This window comes from Barbus barbus (genome assembly GCF_936440315.1).
Source record: "Barbus barbus genome assembly, chromosome: 38".
In the NCBI taxonomy this organism is placed as follows: domain Eukaryota; kingdom Metazoa; phylum Chordata; class Actinopteri; order Cypriniformes; family Cyprinidae; genus Barbus; species Barbus barbus.
Genome location: NC_136716.1, coordinates 26,541,243 through 26,562,412, shown reverse-complemented (window position 1 = coordinate 26,562,412; position 21,170 = coordinate 26,541,243). Strand labels below are relative to the sequence as shown.

Here is a 21,170-nt window from a genome sequence, read left to right as displayed (position 1 = left end):
TAGAGTTTGCAAAAAAGCACAAAGGTGAGCCAGAAGAGTTTGGAACTGTGTTTATGGACCGATGAGACAAAGATGAACCTTTATCTAAGTGATGGGAAAGCAAAAATGTGGAGAAAAAAAGGGAACTGCAATGATCCCAAGCATACAGCCTCATCTGTAAAGCATGGCGGAGGTGGTGTCATGGCATGGGCGTGCATGGCTGTCTCTGGAACAGGCCCTCTCAACTTTACTGATGACTTAATGTAAGATGACAGTAGCAGAATGAATTTGGAAGGGTACAAAACCATCTTACCTACCAATATTCAAGAAAATGCCACCAGATTATAGATAATAAATATATTAACATATTATTAAATGAATATTAATTTATTATATAATCATCACTTTGACTGTATTACACATTATGGATTTATATTCATATTTATGTAACATTAAGCATTAACCTTCATAATGTAGCATGTCCTGCAGTATTTGTGAATAATATTATCTCATTATATAAATGAAACATATCACAAAAAAATTCACTGATTCATTTTGTGTCCCATTTGTGTCATTTAATGTTTCGTTTAATACTAGCAGATAAAAACTGCTCTGACTGCTAAACAGAAATAAAGTTAGATGTTGTTTGAATACTACAGTATTTAAACATGTTTAAATAACATTAAATACATTTGTTAGTAGCTTTTTTAGTGTAGCAAGACTGAACTAAAGTACTTTAATTAATGATTACAGTGAAGTCTTTCTACAGAAAATGATTTTTGTACTATATTATTGACGAAATGACTCTCTGTGCTCAGCGCTGAGAATCTGCTGTTGTTTCTGTGTTTGAGCATCTGTCCGCTGGTGATGTGTGTGTTGTGTTGTCTCTGTATCACAGAAACAGCAGGATGAGCGTGTGTGAGGTGCTTAGGGACGTTTTATTTGAGGTGTTTCATTGTCTGCGCGGTTCTGCTGTAGCCTGAGGCTCTATTGCTCGTGGTGAAGCATATCAGCTGTGGTTAGCGCCGTCGCCGCCGCCGGCCTGCAGACCCCTGTGAATTAATAATGAAGAGCAGACTGAATCAGGCTCTTTAGAAAGCATGTTAGTGTCAGGATCTGTGAGGGAACACCGATGCTCCTCACAGCCTGGAGAACCACAGGGTTCGCTCTCAGCCCTGGGCTTTTGTGTATATTACACACTTTCAAAAGAAACAAAATGCTCTCTCATCTAATATTTTCTTTTGCTGCAATTTACAATATATATATATATTGTATCCATAACATTCTGTACAAAATTGCACTCACAAAATTATATTCAAAATTATCTACTCAATCTGAGGCCAATTTCCTAGTTATATTATCACAAAACATTATTAATTTTATTAGCTTTCATTTTATTTGCTTATTTTATTCATTTATTTTTTTCAAAAATTTTTTATTTAGATATAATAATTGGATATTGATCTTATTGGGTTCAATTGATCCATTTACTGCAGATATATATTTAGATATCTGCAGTAAATTGATCAATTGAAGCCAATATGATCAATATCTGATTATTATATCTAAATCAAAAAATAAATAAAATAAATAAATGTTGCAATATACTGTATAATATATGTTGGCCAATATTCTAGTTATATTATCACTATACATTGTACATCAGTTTTGTTTGCTTTATTATTATTTTCATTTTTTTTATTTGCATATTTACAATACAGTAAATGTGAGCGTGTGTATAATTATAATTATTTTATAATAATTATTTACCATAATATTTTGCAATATTTTAATAAAATTATTTTATTTTAATTATAATTATTATGATTTTTACTATCATTATAATTTTTACTTTTTGTAAATTGATTACAGATTTATACATTATCCATTTTGTTTGCTTTATTTGCAGATATATATATAATTGTTTATCCCCCCCCCCCCACCCAATATATAGTCTATAGGTATTGTAGCAACAAAATCATGACATAAAATTCCAAAATATATATAAGTTACACTGATAAATCTCACTGATCTAAAAACAAAAAAAAAAACTTAATTTGGTCTTGATAAATTTGCTTTGTTTAAACATCATTCCAGGATAATTACACAGTTTACATAATCAGTGTTTTCCATGATAATCGCAGATGATGTGTTAACTTTCAGCTGTGTGTTTGTGTGTGTCAGTGTGTTTGTGTCAGGTCTGATCCATATGCAGCTACAGGACCCGAATGAGACACACTCAGTCTCTCCTGAGCGCTATGAGCCGATGGGTCAGTTATTGATTAGTGCTGGCGAGGACAGTATGAATGTGTTCAGCGCTGACAGATCAAGCCCCTGAGAGGATCGAATAGAGCGCGAGCGGCTGTGTGCTGAAACACTAACCGTATAGATTCAGTGAGAGAGATTGAGTCCTCGTGAATGTGCTGTCAGTGTCCCGTCTGATAAACCTCACCTACAGACAGCAGATCACATTCATCCGGAGCGTCTGAGACTGAATCTCACCAAAACATGTCCTGCTCACATTTCACTCGCAAATCAGAAATATGGGAATTATTTAAAGAAGATTACATTTTTTTTAGAACCATTAACATTGTTCTGTTGTTATGTAGATGTATACACACACACACACACACACACACACACACACACACACATTATAGTATAATTGTAATTGGGTAACTATTGTAAATTAGTGTTTGGGGGTAAATTGTCATGTAAATAATGTAATAATGCAACAACAAAAAAAAGAGTAGTCCTAAAATAATCTTCATTTTCTGTATGAAAAATATGTTGTTTTTTTGTTGTTTTTTTATGTCATTTTTAATTTTATCTTGGGGTGAAATATGACTTGTTCTTTGAGATTTAACCTATTAATACACATCACAAATAATTGTTATTTATTTAGTTATGTTATATAATACTATAAATGTATTCTTTATAAATATAAAATTATAATTTTGCATATAATAAATTTATATAAATTCATTGTGATATAACTGTAATTGGAAAGGTCATCTGAATGAGTATTTGGGTGGTAAATTGTCATTAAAATAATGTTATAATACAAACAGTTGTCCTAAAACGTGGTCCCAAAAAACAATCTTCAATTTCTTTATGCGAAGTATAGTTTTAAATGTTTATTTTATTTTATTTTAGGGTATTTTAGTCATGCTTTTTACAGATCTTTTGAGATTAACCCTTTAATGCCCAGGTGTGTCAGTGATGTAATGTGATACAGTAGTGTGTATCTGGCATTTTCTCTAGCAGCGGGCGTCTGGCGCGGTGCGGTACGGCGCTGACCGTGTGGTTTTGCTGTCATTCTGTGCATTAAATTTGATGGACGGAGAGCTGGAGGAAGTGAAGAGAGCCTCTGCAGCTCTAATGGCCTAATGATTGAAAATAAAGTCATAACAGCAGCTGCGGCTGACGGATGGAAACGCTCTCTGACAGAATGCTGAAACCTTCACCCCTCTAATGGGCCAATCAAACGTCCCTGAGACCCTGAGCTCCTGCTCTCAATCACGTCCTGTAACAGCAGCCCTGCTTCCCAGCATCCAATTCATTCGGCTGGCTTATAAAGTCATCGATCTCGCTGTTGTTGGAAGTGAAACATGAATTTGGCCGCTCAAGTTTGTCCATGTTTTTGTGGTTTGTTGATTTCAGGCACGACCCGTTGTTGGTCCCTGGACACGATCAAATGGAAACAATGGATGAGAACATAAAGAAATATGATTCGACAGGAATGTTTCACTGGTGTCCATCAAAAGACATAGAGAAGGTCATGCTGGTAAGAGACGTTCAGTGCGTTACACAACAGAACTGAGGGAAATTACACTTTAGAACGGAAGAACTGAGATGTTATCATATTTTACAAGACAGTAGTTATTATAATTTTGAATTAGTTTTCATTTCATTAAATGCAATTTCCATTTTTAGTTTTAATTTTGGTAAATTTGTAATGTTTATTTATTTTTATAATTTATTTAGTTTTTGTTGTGTGTTTTTGTCAGTTTTATTATTATTATTTAAATTTTATTTTTAATTCTTATTTCAGTTTTAAATTTAGTTTTAGTAATTTTAGTACTTAAACCAAACAAATATAAAAAATGTTGCCTTTTCAACTAACTGAAAGTATAACGGAAAGTAGTTTTAGTGATTTTGTTGCATCTTTTTGCATATTATTACTTTTTAAAAATATTTATTTAGTTTGTTGTTTAAAATATCTGTTTTAGTTTCAATATTTTTACTCATTTTACTTCAACTTAAACAAAAATGTAAAATGTTGCCTTGGCAATTAACTAAAATATACTATATATTCAGTTAGACTTTCAAATAAAAGTAGTTTTGTCAGTTTTATTACTTTAAAATGGTTATATAGTTTTAATTTTTTTTATTTCAGTTTTAGTTTCATTATTTTTAGTTGTAGTTTTAGTCTTTGTAGTACTCCAAATATTAATTTGACAACTGGAATATTTATTTAAAGTATAACCGAAAGTAGTTGTTGTAATTTTGTTGTGTGTTTTTGTCAGTTTTTCATATATCTATTTAATTTGATCCTTTTTAGATCAGTTATTTTCATTCTTCAACTTAATCAAAACGAAAATGTGAAATATTGCCTCGCAACTAACTGAAACATTTACTTAGTATAACTGAAAGTAGTTTTAGTCATTTTGTTGTGTTTTTGTCAACTTTTTTTAAATAAAACAAAATGTATAGTTAGTTTTTATTTTATTTTTCAGTTTTTGTTAGGTTATTTTCAGTTTTAGTAATTTTAGTACTTCAACTTGTATAATATAAATTAATATTTCTATATAAATTGGTCGAATTGCATTGAATTTGTCAATTTATAAATTACATACAATTTCAAATTCTATATAAGCTTCTATATAGTTTGTGACTAGTTTGAGGGTCAGTAAAGGTCAGTCATTGATTGATTGGTCTGTGTTTCTCTCTCAGACTCGCAGCGAGGCGGCGATGACGGTTTTGAGCGGTCACGTGGTGGTTTGTGTATTCGGCGATGTGAAGTCGGCTCTGATCGGTCTGCGTAACCTGGTGATGCCTCTGAGAGCCAGTAACTTCCACTATCACGAGCTGAAGCCCATCGTGTTCGTGGGCTCTCTGGAGTATCTGAAGAGAGAGTGGGAGACGCTACACAACTTCCCCAAAGTCTCCATCTTACCTGTGAGCGGACGGCAGTCTCATGCACCCGGGATGCACTCTAAAAATCTGTAAAAATAGGGCACAATATACTGTATAATTTGAAGGAATTTTACCATACAATAAAGCAAGACACTGCAGGTGAATAAGGAAAAATAACTAATAGTTATCGCCTTACTTACCCAGCTGATTGATTACACTGATAATTGCAAACATTTTTTGTATTACACGTTTACTAAAATGTTAGGTTTAGATATGCAAATGAGTCATCATTTAATGAAATATGTGCTAATTTGCATATATTTCTAGTACAAAAATCGAAACACTAGATGATATCAGTTTCAAAATAATTTTTTTGCCATATTAGAGTCAAAAGTCTTAATGCTAAGAACAGACAGAAAACACTATTTTTACAATTTTGGGGGGATTAAAATTTTATAATCAAGCAAATTATATATTAACAAATCCCTCTGTAAAAACCTTCAGGATATAAACAGGGATAAAAATGTTTGATGTGTGTAAGTGTTACTGAAGTGGAGATTTATGGCTCAGTGTTGGAGAAAAAGCTCATTTTGAGAAAACGGCCTTTAAAAATATGTATTATAATTGAAATCTGTTAACACAATTAGATAAAGTGCTATAAAAGAAACACTTAACAGTGTCAGGATGTTTTCTTTCCACTAGTCTGAAAAAATGCATTATGAAAAGCCCAAAATCTCAAACTTGACAGGTGCATTAAAAAACCAGCAGTGTCTCCCCTTAAAAATAAAGGTGCTTCAAAAGGTTCTTCTGTGGCATCGTGAAGCACCTTTATTTTTTTAGTGTATTTATTTTTTACAGGTGTTTTACCAGTATTTAGAATTTTACAATTCATTGCACTGTGTATTAGAGTTACCAGAAATGTCTGTAAAATGAATGGATAATGTCTTGTGTAATGAGCTGCCAGTACTTTTCCTGTCATTTTTTTACAGTGTGGCTTTTCAGTGTCACGTTTGTGACGTGTGTCTCCTGTTTAGGGAACTCCACTGAGTCGGGCCGATCTGAGAGCCGTCAACATCAACTTGTGTGACATGTGCGTCATCCTGTCGGCCAATCAGAACAACATCGACGACGCCTCACTGCAGGATAAGGAGTGTATTCTGGCGTCTCTCAACATCAAGTCCATGCTGTTTGATGACAGTATTGGACTCTTGCAGGCCAACTCTCAAGGTAAAGATGGGACCGGAACCGTCCCCGGCTCAGATTTTTGTTAACATTTTAAGCAATACATAAATGCAGAAGAAAGCCCAAATATTAAGCATCACGGGTGAATATTTAATGAGTAATGCACTATTTTGTAGAGGAGGTTCAAAAGGAGATTTTCACCTATGATTTGGAGCCAAATTACAGGACGGTAAAAATTACTTTATAAAGTTGGCTGTATATGATCATTTTATGATTAAACAGAGATTGGTAGGCCTAGTAGTAAAATCTGTTGACTGTATCCATCTTTGTTGCATAGTATGCCAATAGTAGTGACCATTCAAAAATGGGGAAAAGACACTTCTAGTGTTTTTTCCCTGAAGTTTGCAGGACTGTAACTCAAAAAGCATTAATGATACTTTAATATCCTGATTGATTTTAGATCGTCCTCTTCATTTTTTCATCTTCATCGTCATCTTCATTTTAATCTAAAAGGATGTTAATCTTTATACTCAATTCATCTTTAATTATATTTAATGCCTCGTGAGCTACAAGCATGCAAACCTCAGAGACAAAACTTGAAATGTGCTTTTTTCCCATTTTTGAATGGTCACCATTGGCAGATAATGCAACAAAGATTGCTTAAGTCAACAGCTTTTACTAATAGTGCTCTGTGTAAAAATAACATAATTATGCTACCATCTTTCTGAAGTCATTTTTGCACCTCTGAAATTGGGTCCGAATCTCAGGTAAAAATGTCATTTTGATGCCCCTTTATAAAATAGTGGATTACTCCTTAAATATGCATCCATGACATTTCATATTTTGGCTTTCATCACTATTTATGTTTGTATTTCTTTAAGAAAAATATTAACAAAATCAAAAATTTGAGCTGGGGAAGTTTCGGAAATTAGTTTGATTTAACATGGCACTGTATTAATGTGTTTTTGTGCTCTGCTCCAGGTTTCACTCCTCCTGGCATGGATCGCTCGTCTCCGGAGAACAGTCCCGTACACGGATTGGTGCGACAGGCGTCCATAACCACCGGAGCAAACATTCCCATCATCACAGAGCTCGGTGAGGATCGCTCACATTTAAGCCCAAACTAATACAATTATTCATCAAGGATGCATTGAATTGAACAAAAGGGACAGTAAAGACATTTGTGATCTGTGCTGGCAAAATGAGTCACAATGAGCAAATTTTCAAAAATGAGGTCTTTTTTTTGTTGGAAACGGCTATTTACACTAACTCCGCCCACCAACGTGTGATTGGGGTAGTCAAAACTAAAAAAAGGCACTCATTAAGCGTCAGTTTCAGTGGTGTAGATGGCAAGACGTATGCTTTTTGACACGATCGACCTGAGGTCGAGCCCGCCTTTTGCCTAACTTTTATTCACCCTTTTCAAATCTCATATCATATCAGAAAGACATTTATTTTCAATAAAAATTAAGGAAATAGTCAAAAAGTTGAAAATAAAAGTATAGGGTTAGGGTAGATGTAGGAGGGCTTTATTGTCCCAATAAGGTGGCATCCATTTAATAATTTGAATTAAAACTATAATTTACACTCAATACGTTATTATACTACCAGTACTACCATACTGAGATGCAGATAATTGCCACTATTTGCAATTAGTAGTATAAATAGCAGAAAATCTTGCTATTTTAACAGTGTAAATAGAATCTATAGCTATTTGCACCTAAGGGTAAATAGCGTATGGTTAAAAAAAATACTGCTATTTTCACTTGGTGTAAATCTTTGAAAAATGAGTCGATAGAGTACAAGAAACAAGTGTATTACCTACTTTTTCATTTACATCTAAACAGAAGATTTCAAGTCAGAAAAACAAATAGTCAAATGTAAAAATCACTTAAGTGTGTTCATTAAAAATAAATTGATTATTAAAACTACACAAGCAGTTCAATCAAGAGCAGCCAGTGATTCTCTCTTTCTTTTATTTGTTTGATTAACATTACAGTTTTTCTCTATTTCTGAAACACATTTCTTGAAACTATGCCTCGTATTCTCAAAACAGTAAACATGAATCCATAACTTCTAACTCAAACTTCATATATTCAGGTCAAAATGAAGCTCTCCTCTCAAAACAACTCAATCTTGCTGAAAAACCAAACTTTGCTCTCAGACACGACACACAAACCGTCAAAAACACACACTACAGAACAGTTTTACACACTGATGAGATCAATTCAAAACAATTCTACAAAAACTGGTAATAAGTGTTGCTTGTGGTTCTCCCCAAATGTTTTATTCCTCAATTTAATGTAGTGTAGAGTACAGTACAATACAGCAAACAACAAACATAATTATTCTGTCCCAGTATCCTTGCTTTGGTCTGGGACAGGAGAACCTCTTCAGCATCACGGGCTATACTGGCCCTGGCCTGGCAGCGGGGGTAAAATCCTCTCGCTTGCCTGATGTCCTTGTGTCATTGTTCACAAACAAGATAGGCTAAATGCTTAGTCATGTTGTCAATATAACAGTGCTCTCTGTTAGTATTACCTGATGTAAACTATGGTAACAGTTTGGATGCCAGTTACTGTACTGAAATGCAGAAGGCTGCACTTCTTATGTATGTCATGTATCCTTTCAAAAGTACAAATTTACACATTACTGTATGTGGGATATTGATTGAAAAAGAACTGAGATGCACCTTTGAGCTATTTCTCATTGGTTGATCTATATTCTCTTCATTAGTGAGAGTCAAGATTCACTTGAACAATTTATGGCAAGTTTATAAAAAGTCTAATAGAGATGTGTAGAAAATATGCTTGACAGTTTATGACAACTAGATCAACCATTTTGCATTTACCGTAATGATTTATACGATGAACTAATGACTATATGTTTTGAGAGGTAAGACTATAGCACAGAGAACTATATAATACATCTTGAGCAACATGATAATAGTAACTGATAATGTAGGAAACTGCAGACAAATGTACATAATCAGTTGCATGAATGTACCAAAGCAATCGCAACTTGTTCAAAAGAATGAGACACTGTTTTTATGATGTGCACAAGTGACTCGATGATGTGGAGGCTGAACAAGTAGTTTTGAGAATTTCATTTCTGATCTGAGAAATGCACCAAAGCAACTGAGAAACACTGTAAGCTGACTTTGGCCCTTTTATCTATCCATCGAAGGCTCTGATTGGTGTGTGATACATTTAGACTCCTAGTGTTTCAGCTTGGGTAACTGTGTGCTAACTGAGCTCAAACTGTGCAGACTTGAGTGAACAATATTGAATGCTAGTGCTTTCTAAATGATCACATGGTGTAAGCGCTGAGAAATGTAGGATTTGTGTAGAGTTTAGCAGGAACAGTTCACCAAATCTGACTCGTATGTTAAAGCAGGGAATAGTGTTTATAGTTCAGCAAAATGGGTGTGCTTTTTGAAAAACGGCATTATGGTTTTACAATTTTAGTTTAAAAGCCTGGTTATAGTGTTTTAGCAATCGAGAAAAACTGTGATGAGACAGATGGCCTGTATAAATGAAGACAGTAATGCACGGATCTAATATAATGTTACACTTCTGATGTTTTTCCTCAAACGTTCACTTAAGATATAACAGATTATGTTTGCGTGAATGCTTCAATATATTTTGCCTGCTGTAAATCTGTGTATATGTGTATCTGGATGAGAGGCAACGCGAAAAGTGAGAAAAGACACTCCTCTCAGAAAATGCACAAATACATACAAAGATACTTTTAGATGTTTAATTGCTATTTAGAGCATTGGGATCACTAGATGAGGGCTTAATGAACAAACGTTTGTGAAAATCTCAAATTCGACCAATATCGTAATTTTCGGGGGTTTTTTGTTTTGTTTTTTTTGCCGTAGTTTAAAATTAGCCTGTGCGCATTCACACTCATTTTGCCAGCACGAGTCAACATTTATAATATTAAAGAGGTTTCTATTTCAAATAAATGCTGTTCTTTTGAACTTTCAAATCATTTAAAAAAAATGCTGAAAAATAAAATGTCACGTTTCCAAAAAAACATTATGCGGTTTTCAACATTGATAATAATCAGAAATGTTTCTTGAGTAAATCAGTATATTATTATGATTTCTGAAGATCATGTGACACTGAAGACTGGAGTAATGATGCTGGAAATACAGCTGCAGATCACAGAAATAAATTACAGTTTAACAGATATTCACATAGAAAACAGCTGAAAATGTAATATTTCACAATTGTACTGTTTTCACTGTAATTTTGATCAAATAAAGGCAGCCCTGGTGAGCAAAAGAGAATTTTTTCCAAAAATGTGCGAACACTTTACAGTAAGGTCCAATTAGTTAACGTCAGTTAATGCAATACAATTTGTTTTTTACAGTATTTATTAATTTTTGTTAATGTTAGTCAGTGTTATTTTAGTTACTTTATTTACTATATTTTTTATACTTTATTTACTTTATTTACTATAGTTTTTTTTTATCAATATTTGAATGTTTTTATTTTTAGACTTTTGTTTTCATTTAAAAAAATTTTGTTTTGTAATTTTTTTGTTTTTAAATTTGTATTAGTTTTTTAATATGTCTATATAGTCTTTATACATTTTTATTTAACAATTTAAATATTACATATACAAATATATTTAAATATTAATAATAATTAAACCAAATTTATTTAAAACAATGAGAACTATTGCCTTGGCAACTAGCAGAAATAAATTTGAGGTTTGATTTTATTTTATTTTATAAAATAAAATTGAAATAAAATGTTATGTTTTCAGCTTTAGTTAACTATAATAACCCTGACATGAATTAATAAAAATACAGCTGTTCATTGTTAGTTCATGTTAGCTCAGGCCAACAAATACCTTTGATTTTAATTATTATTATTAGTAAATGTTGAAATAAACATTAACGAAGATGAATAAATGCTTTAGAATATTTTTCTGATATTTTAGCTAATGTAGTTTACTAATGTTAACAAATGGAACCTTATTGTAAAAATCCTACTGACCCCAAAGCATTTGAGTGTTTTAATAACATTTACTGAAAATAATTTTGAAGCTAGTTTCTAGGTTTATGGTTGCAAAGTGTAAAACAACTAAACGGTTGGTTTTGGTAACTGCTTGTTTTATGCTGCTAGCTAAAACAGACAAGTTGCTGCCCCTGGTTTCTCTGAGCCAGGACAAGAGCAGCGGGAACAACATCCTAATGATAACTGAGCTGGGTAAGAACGGCTGGTGTTCCTGTCGCTCTGTGGAGGTTTCTGATGTTCTTCTGTTCCTCTCTGGTGTTTTTCACTGTTGGCATGACTTATGAGCGTTCCTGCAGCATGCTGTGAATCGCGTGTGCTTCTGTGTGGCGAGACGCTGCTGGTTCCTGTCAAACTGATCGAATCTGTCGTCTGTTCAGAAATGATCTGTCACTCCGTGTCTCTGACAGGACACACAAAGGCTCAGGGTCCAAAATGAACTTCCTTCCATAAATAATTTTTTCTGACCATGAAATGGCATTTTTGGCAATTTTTGATTTATCAATAATTTTAATTGTAGTAAATTTGCTGTTTGTTTTGCCAATGGTTTAAAATTAAAATTAAAACAAAAAGTCTAAAAAGTAAAAACATTCAAATATTGATAAAAATTATAATAGTTTTAAATAAATGATTTTTACTGATCATGAAACTGCATTTTACATAATTTTTATTTATTAATGCTATAAATTAGTTTTTATAAATTGTAATCTTTGTACATTTTTTATTTTGTTAGTATATATATATATATACTAACAAAATCAAAAATGTACAAAGATTACAATATATATATATATATATATATATATATATACACAGTCGTGGTCAGAATTATTGGCACCCTTGGTAAATATGAACAAAGGAGGCTGTGACAATTAATCTGCACTGTTAATCCTTTTGATCTTTTATAAAAAAAAAAAAAAATCTAACCTTTCATTGGATAATAAGAATTAACGGCGCCCTTTTATTCAATACTTTTTGAAACCTCCATTTGCCAGTTTATTATCCATGATGTCATGTGTCTAAAGAAGATGTCCAGGACCTCCAGCAGAAATATAGGCCCACAACATCAAAAATACAGCAGTATATTTCATTGCTACTTTTTATCCCTGTGTTCACCAAACCCATCTTGAGTGTTTGCTGCTAAAAAGCTCATTTTTTATTTCATCTGACCATAGAAGCCAGTCCCATTTGAAGTTCCAGTCGTGTCTGATAACTGAATATGCTGGAGTTTGTTTTTGGATGAGCTTCCTTGAAGAGTCTTTAACCACTCAAACTCTCCTCCTCACCGTGCATTAGGACGATATAGACACACGTCCTCTTCCAGGCAGTTTTGTAACATTTTCTGTTGATTGGAAATTCTTAATTATTGCCCTGATGGTGGAAATGGGGATTTTCACTGCTCTAGCTCTTTTCTTAAAGCCACTTCACTAATTTGTGAAGCTCAATTATCTTTTGCTGCACATCAGACATATATTCTTTGGTTTTTCTCATTGTGATGGAATTTGGGCTTTGTTTTCCCTCCTATTTATATTTCTGTGAAACAGGAAGCCATGGCTGGATAATTTCATGTTCATAATCACCCTGGAGTGCTCAAAATTGTGAATATGAATGGGAATATACTTCAGAGATATTTTACTCATAAGAATTTCTAGGGGTGCCAATAATTGTGTCCAACGTGTATTTGAGAAAAACATTTATTTCATAATGATATTTTCCCCCATTTTCAATTGTTTTAGTTCAATGAAAGGTTAGATTGTTTATTTATTTTTTAAACAAAAGATAAAAAGGATTAACAATGCAGGTGTATTTTCAGAGCCTCCTTTAATCATATTTATCAAGGGTGCCAATAATTCTGACCACGACTATATATATATATATAAGATATATATTATTGTTCTTATTGTTCTTACCATTTGACTTCAAACACATTTCTTAGTAAATTCACCAGCATTGTAAGTTGCCATGAAAATAATTTCATAATTTAAAAAAAAGTTATTAAATGGTCCACCTTTCTGCAAATTATGAATTTTTGAATGTATTTTTATTTTGTACTTTTTTAATTGGTAGTAATTTTTTATATTTTCTATTTTTATTTTTATTAAAGTTTTAGTAATTTTGTTGTGCATTTTTTGTCTTTTAAAAAAAAAAAATATTACACATTATTATTACTATAATTTTTTAATGTCTATATAGGTTTTATTAATTTTTATTTCAGTTTTAGTTATTTTTGTACATCAAGTTAAATGAAAATGAGAAATGTTGCTGAACTAGCTAATATATATATATATATATATATATATATATATATATATATATATATATATATATATATATATATATATATATATTTTTTTTTTTTTTTACCAGCTGCTGCTCTGGCAAGTTGCACCAGTTCATTTACATGCCATATTCTTGCATTTGGTGCTGGGAAAAAAAGAGTTAATTTTTGACCCTGTGTTGTCCTGTTATTTTCTGTGAATATTTTAATAAGACTCCTCATTTAATGAAACACATTCCTCACAGTCAGTGTGTGTGTGTGTGTCTGCAGTGAACGACTCAAACGTCCAGTTTCTGGACCAAGACGATGATGACGATCCCGACACGGAGCTGTACCTCACGCAGCCGTTCGCCTGTGGGACAGCGTTCGCCGTCAGCGTGCTGGATTCGTTAATGAGTGCCGTAAGTGAACGCAAACACAGCAGCGTCAGGCCTCACGCACCGCTCCGGGGCAACTTAAGAAAACACATGCAAATAGAAAAGGCACCTGCAAATGAAGAAAACATCATCAGTTTGACAGCACATGTGCTGCAAATACTCGCAAGTCACAGCACAAACAAATAAAGGAATGCACAAGTAGCACAGACCACAACAAAATTACCCCAACAAAACGAAAATTAACCATGGGGTTTTTTCTTTTGGCATATTGATTACCATTTGTATAACCACAGTTGTACAAATACCATGGTTAAACTATGGTTTGTGTAGTAATTCTATTCTATTGTGTAGTTTTTCTATTTTTCTATACTGTAATTATCAATTAATTTATTTTAATAGTAAAACCATAGGCTATGGTTGGTTTTTGTAGGGAAAGTTGTAAAAGTAAGTTACATAACCTTTCACAGTTACAGTGTATTTCGTCAGCTTATTTAGGCTAATAATATTAATAATATTTAAAAAAAAGCTGTAAGGAATTGTATGAGCAGGATGTTAAAATAAACAAAAATCTCACCTTTTAGAGGTGTTCACTTTTTATGTTCGTCACTTCCATAACCATTTCTGAGGTGGTCTGTGCCAGTTTACATTCTATATTATGTGTTGTGAGTATTTGCAGCATGTGTGTTGTCAAAATAATGAAGATGTTTTCATAATTTGCATGTGTTTTTTTATTTGCAGCATGTTGATGTCTCTCAGCCTCCGTAGTAACGCTTCTCTCACTCTCTTCTGTCTCTCAGACGTACTTCAATGATAACATTCTGACTCTGATCCGGACGCTGGTGACCGGCGGAGCCACGCCGGAGCTGGAGGGTCTGCTGGCGGAGGAGAACGCGCTGCGCGGGGGATACAGCACACCGCAAACACTGGCCAACAGAGACCGCTGCCGCGTCGCACAGCTGGCGCTTTACGACGGGCCCTTCGCTGATCTGGGGGTGAGACTGACCTCTCCTACTTCTTTATTTGCTTCATGTTTAACCCTCAGGTGCTGCTCGTGTGACAGTCAAATATGACACTTTTTTTTCAGTGAAACGTACAAGATGTTATTTAGATAGTTTTTTATTTATTTAACATTTTGTATATTTAGAGGAATTTATGGTACTAAATTATATTTATGGAATAGTTATGATCCATTTATTATACTATTAACCACTTTTTGAGCATAGACCTGAAAATGAAATTTCTGACTTGGTTCAGACTCGTAGCTTAGTTCCAACTCCAACTCATAAATCTATGATAGCACATACTTAAGTTTGAGTTTTTTTTTTTTTAAAGAAGACGTTTTTGTTTGTTTGGGTGCAGTACCAAACATTTCCACTAGATGAAATTTGGTTTCTTTTTTTTTCTTTTTCTTTTTTTTTGTGTTCTCATAGCAAGTGGCAAAACCTTAACCCACCATTAATCCTCTAGTGCTCTTTGGCCATTTTTGACTGAAAAAAATTACACTTAGTTTTTTTTTTGTTTTTTTTTGTTTGGTTGTTTTACTTCTTCTGAATGGTACGGAACTTGGTTAAACAAAAAAAAAGTGTCACACTTGTGCTCCTCGCAGTCATTACCACATTGGAAATAAATGGGAAGCAAATTTCATCTAGTGGAAATATTTGGTACTGCACACAAACTTAAAATCTTACTGAAAGCTCTTTGTTGTAATATCAACCTCAATTTGTAACACAGGTTGTTTAGATTTATGGCTTTTTTTTTTGTTGTTGCAGTTTCATAGTGACACATGTTTTGGAAAATATGTTTAATATAAAAATAAAAAATATATAAAACAAAATATCTTTAAATCTGTATCACCATATAATGTCTATGCTTGTGTTTTCAGGATGGAGGCTGTTATGGTGATTTATTCTGTAAAGCATTGAAGACGTACAACATGTTGTGTTTTGGAATCTACCGATTAAGAGACGCACATCTGGGAGCACCCAGCCAGTGCACCAAACGGTGAGTCAACCAGCTTTACTATGTGGTCGGTAATATTTGTAATGTTTTTGAAAGAAGTCTCTTCTGCTCACCAAGGCTGCATTTATTTGATCAAAAACACAGTAAAAACAGTAAAAATGTGAAATATCACTATAATCTAAAACAGCTGTTTTCTAAATGAATATGTTCTAAAATGTAATTTATTTCTGTGATCAAACCTGAATTTTCAGCATCATTACTGCAGTCTTCAGTGTCACATGATCCTTCAGAAATCATTCTAATATACTGATTTGCTGCTCAAGAAACATTTCTGATTATCATCAATGTAGTGTTGTGCTGATGAATATTTAAAGTTCAAACGAGCAGCATTAATTTGAAATATAATTTTTTTAAATGATGTAAAACAAATATTTCATGCATTTTTGTAATAGAGGAAAATCTGTATAATTCAATAAGTTGCAGATACATAAAATGAATGAACAATACATAGTCAAAATATGTCGACAAATGCACCAAATATAACATTTAGACAATTGAACAATTTAGATTCACAACTCAAATGATGTAAAACAACATTTCATGGATTTTTGGAATAAAGAAAAATCTGTATAATTCAGTAAATTACAAAAGATAAAATAAATGAACAATACATACACAACAATACAAAACAAATGCACCAAATATAAAGAACATGATGGATAAAGTGTACATGTTTGAAATTACATTTTGCATTTTTAGTTAATATTACATTCAAATATTACAAGTCAGTAAAAATACTAAATATTAAATTAATCATATATCAATAATATTACATTTTCTGTTCATTTAAATTGCAGTGAAAAATAAAAGAAACTTCAACATTTAAATGCATTTTTTATCAGAGAGAAAAAAATCTATCAATTTCATTCAAAACATCAAATAAATGAACAATACATAGAAATATACTGTACAAAATACAAAAGAAAATATAAAGTTATTGCTGTATAAATTGTACAAAATCAATATCAGGCCAATGCCTAGCTCAAAAAATAGCATTTATTTGAAATATGTGACCCTGGACCACAAAACCAGTCTAAAGTGCCAATTTATACACATAATCTTTCCATTGATGTATGGTTTGTTATGATCGGACAATATTTGTCTGAGATACAACTATTTGAAAATCTGGAATCTGAGGGTGCAAAAAAATCTAAATATTGAGAAAATCTCCTTTAAAGTTGTTCAAATGAAGTTCTTGCAATGCATATTACTAATCAAAAATGAAGTTTTGATATATTTACAGTAGGAAATTTACAAATTATCTTCATGGAACATGATCTTTACTTAATATCCTAATGATTTTTGGCATAAAAAAAAAAGTATAATTTTGAGCCATACACTGTATTTTTGGCAATTGCTACAAATATACCCCAGTGAATTATGACTGGTTTTGTGTTCCAGACTCACATATAGGTTTTTCTAACAATGTAATAATACATTTTGGAAAAATTTTAGTGTACATTTTTGGAATTAATTCCCTGATTATTTAAAATCTATTGCATATAATAATTTTAAAAAATCTTGGTTGATACTTGTAGTCTCATTTAGTGTACTTATATTACTTGTTGTTGTTTTTGTAACTGTAATTTATAAAAGCCCTCCTATAGGGACAAGTGTTGTTATTAGCTTCAGCTACAAGCACTATGATACATGCATGGCATGATTATTTCAGTTTCGTCTATGTTTATTGTATCTGTCCCTAACAAATAAAACATGAACAATTTTTTATCATTTTAATGCATCCTTGCAAAGCTATAGTTATTGAGATTTTCTTGAGCAGATTTTTTGTTACTTGTCAATCAGTGTTGGGTAAGTTACTCTAAAAAAGTAATTAATTACTAGTTACTAGTTACATCTTCAACAGTGTAATTAGATTACTGTACAAATGACTCTCTCCAAAAAGTATTTCATTATTACTAATTACTTTCTAAGTCCTATATCAACCTTGACAAGTTATTGATACGAGGATAGACATGAAACGCTTCTTTAAATTCTTTCAAATAGATAACTACATAAATGATTCTGGTCACACTTTAGATTAGGGTACAATTCTCACTATTAACTAACTACTAACTATGACTTTTGCCTCAATATACTTCTAATTATTGCTTATTAATACTTAGTAAAGTAGTGGTTAGGTTTAAGAATTGGGTAGGTTTAAGGATTTAGAATAAGATCTCGCAGAATAAGACATTAATACGTGCTTTTTAAGTAATAATTAACAGCCAATAGTAATATCCATGCTAATAACCAACTAGTTAATAGTGAGAACTGGACACTAAAGTGTTACTAATATAAAAGCATGCATTTTAAGTTTAAACTTCAAATTTTGACGTTAAATCCTCTGTTGAATTGTATATAAATGTTCTACAGTCTATACACAGTATTAAGTTCAATTACATAAGAAGTAATCCTTTACTTTACACTGAAACAAAATGCTACTAATTTTTTAAGGTACAGTAAGTGGTTGCAAACATTTTATTTTATCTACATTTAAATAAAAAAAAAAATGTTGAAAGTCAACTAAATTTATTTACTTAAATGTAGCTAAAATAAATTGATTGCAACCACTTACCTTAAAAATATTTAGTAAATTCAATGGATAATTATTTTCAGTGTACTTTTTCAAGGGAAAAGTAATTCAATTACAGTAACTTTTATTACTTGTTACACTCAACACTGATGTCAAATGTTTCTCTGGTGACAGATACGTGATCACGAATCCTCCGTATGGCTTCGAGCTGGTGCCTACAGATCTGATCTTCTGCCTGATGCAATTCGACCACAACGCCGGCCAGACGCGCAGCAACCTGTCCACTCACTCCACCTACTTCCCCAGCAAGAAGAGCCCATCCGCCCACTCCATCCCCTCATCCGCCCGGCCGGGCCGCAGCCGGAGCCGCGACCTGCGCGACAAACAGAAGTACGTTCCTCTGTAAGCGTCAGTGCGCTTGTGTCACGTCACGGACTCTTATCGCAAACGCAAATCCCGGACTTTATTTTTTTACACGTATCAAATGTTTACTTCGCACATCATGTTTAGCACACTAGAAGTTGCATCTGTATAAAGCACCGGCCAGCGTTTACACCACAAACCACGATCAGTACGTCTTACACGGGTAACACTGTGTTGGGTTAATCAGTTTTACCATTTTGCACTTTAACTGCACTTTAATCCTACAGTTTGACAACAGCTCGTGTGCTTCATCATCGCATCACGCTCTGTGCTTCTACATCCTGATATTGCAGATATAACACGGCTGCTGTCTCATGTTACCCACATACAGTGGCTCCAAACGTCTGAGGCCTTGCATCTTTAGTTAATAAAAAATGACATTCAATTATTCAGTCAGTACATTTAAATTTAAATATTAAACTAATAATATTAATAAGCTTTTCTTTTTTTTTTGCAATTAATTTTTTTTAATTACAGAAATTGATTTTTTGGAAATGAATTTTTTGCAACAGTTTCAGAACTCAAATAATGTAAAACAAAACATTTTATGGATTTTAGGAATAAAGAAAAATCTGTACAGTTCAATCCATTGCAGATACATAAAATAAATGAACAATGCATACTAAAAATATGCTGATAAATACACCAAATATAAAGGACATGATGAATACATATTTGAATTGATATTTAGCATTTTTAGTTATTAAATAGTAAATAAATATTACGTTTTCTGATCATATAAATTGCAGTAAAAAATTTAAACTTAATTTTTAATGATGTAAGACAAACATTTCATGGATTTTAGGAGTAGAGAAAAATCTGCACAATTCAATCAATTATAAAACGTAAAATAAATGAACAATACATACTAGAAATACACAAAATATGCCATACAATTAATCAAATATAAAGGACACCGTGGGTAAAGTGAACATATGTTTTGCATTTTCAGCTACTAAAAAATACATTGCAATTTTACAAGTCAATAAAGATATTAAATAATAAATTAATGTTAATGAAGAATAGTACATTTTCTAATCACAGATTTCAGTGAAAATAAACTTTAAAATACAATTTTTGATGTATTTTTGAACTATTTAGATTATTTTTCAACAGAAAAAAAACTGTACAATTTTAATCAGTTGCAGATCCATAAAATAAATTAATAATACTATACAAAATACAAAACAAATGCACCAAATATAATGTTCATGATGAAAAAAAACTATATATATTTTAATTGAACAAAATTAATATCAGGTCAATGTCACAAAACATTTTGACTTACACATCAATATATATGTGCTCATGAATGTTAGTATTTTTCGAATGTTTTTATTTTCCATTCACTGCCTTCTTGAGACGACAGATGACACAATGAGAGTTTAATCACACCAGCCTTGACAGAAACACATAGCAAACGCATCAAGATATACGAAAAACAAAGGCTGAACGTCCGCGTGATTCCTGACCGGGTTTATGGTCAGGTTTGCGACAGGTTCATTGTGATTCAGAAACCCAAAGTCAAATGAAGTGAATGGAAACACGCTGCTTCTCTGACGTTGAAGCATTATTCCTCATGCTGGTTTAATGCCTTTTCCTGCAGCCGTCGCTCCACGTTTCTGTGCTTGAGAGCCATTTGACAAATGTTGTATCTTCCATTCAAAATCTTTTCCATATTTCTAAGGCTGTTAAACTCTTTTGGACTGAACTCGTGCTGTTTGGTTGGTATAACTCACGTAATATATGAAAATGTTGCGATGCTGCAAGAATAAAGTTGTTTGAGTATTTGTAAAGAAGCATGCAGGACGTTTGTTTGCTTTTTATGTTTAATTCACGTTCATTGCTATAGTAAGACGCTCACACCAAAGTTTTGATTCTCTAAATATCACGTATAAGAGATTTTTCTTATATGATTATAATGAACTAGTGTATGGGATATCTTAAACATAATAAAAGTATTTTTTTCTGTATTCATGATGCAACGTCTTTGCTTTTAAAAAATGTGTCTGCTTTTGCTCAGGACCTCATTTTCATTGATATTCCTTTTATTATTTAAAAAATAATCATTTTTGTGTTTTTCATTTATATTTTTAATTGTATTACTTTTTATTTTTAGAATTTTAAAATAAAATTTAGATTTTAATAATTTAATGTAATTATAATCATTTTATTTAATCATTTTATATACTGTAAATTGATAACTTTTA

The 21,170-nt window shown here is 32.3% G+C and overlaps 1 protein-coding gene across 7 annotated transcripts in view; it reads left to right on the top strand.

Annotated features, from left to right (window-relative positions):
- The window catches only part of LOC306857563 (calcium-activated potassium channel subunit alpha-1a-like), a 91,124-nt gene extending 70,192 nt beyond the window's left edge, over positions 1 to 20,932 (top strand). For all 7 annotated transcript variants that reach the window (XM_079397557.1, XM_079397558.1, XM_079397556.1 and 4 more), the window contains 8 exons: positions 3,643 to 3,766; positions 4,936 to 5,160; positions 6,153 to 6,345; positions 7,282 to 7,395; positions 13,879 to 14,009; positions 14,783 to 14,977; positions 15,868 to 15,986; positions 18,712 to 20,932. In XM_079397557.1, coding sequence (XP_079253683.1) covers positions 3,643 to 3,766; positions 4,936 to 5,160; positions 6,153 to 6,345; positions 7,282 to 7,395; positions 13,879 to 14,009; positions 14,783 to 14,977; positions 15,868 to 15,986; positions 18,712 to 18,943 — 1,333 coding nt within the window. In that variant the 3' untranslated portion in view covers positions 18,944 to 20,932. The remainder of the gene's footprint in view (positions 1 to 3,642; positions 3,767 to 4,935; positions 5,161 to 6,152; positions 6,346 to 7,281; positions 7,396 to 13,878; positions 14,010 to 14,782; positions 14,978 to 15,867; positions 15,987 to 18,711) is intronic.
- Positions 20,933 to 21,170: the final 238 nt, after the last annotated feature.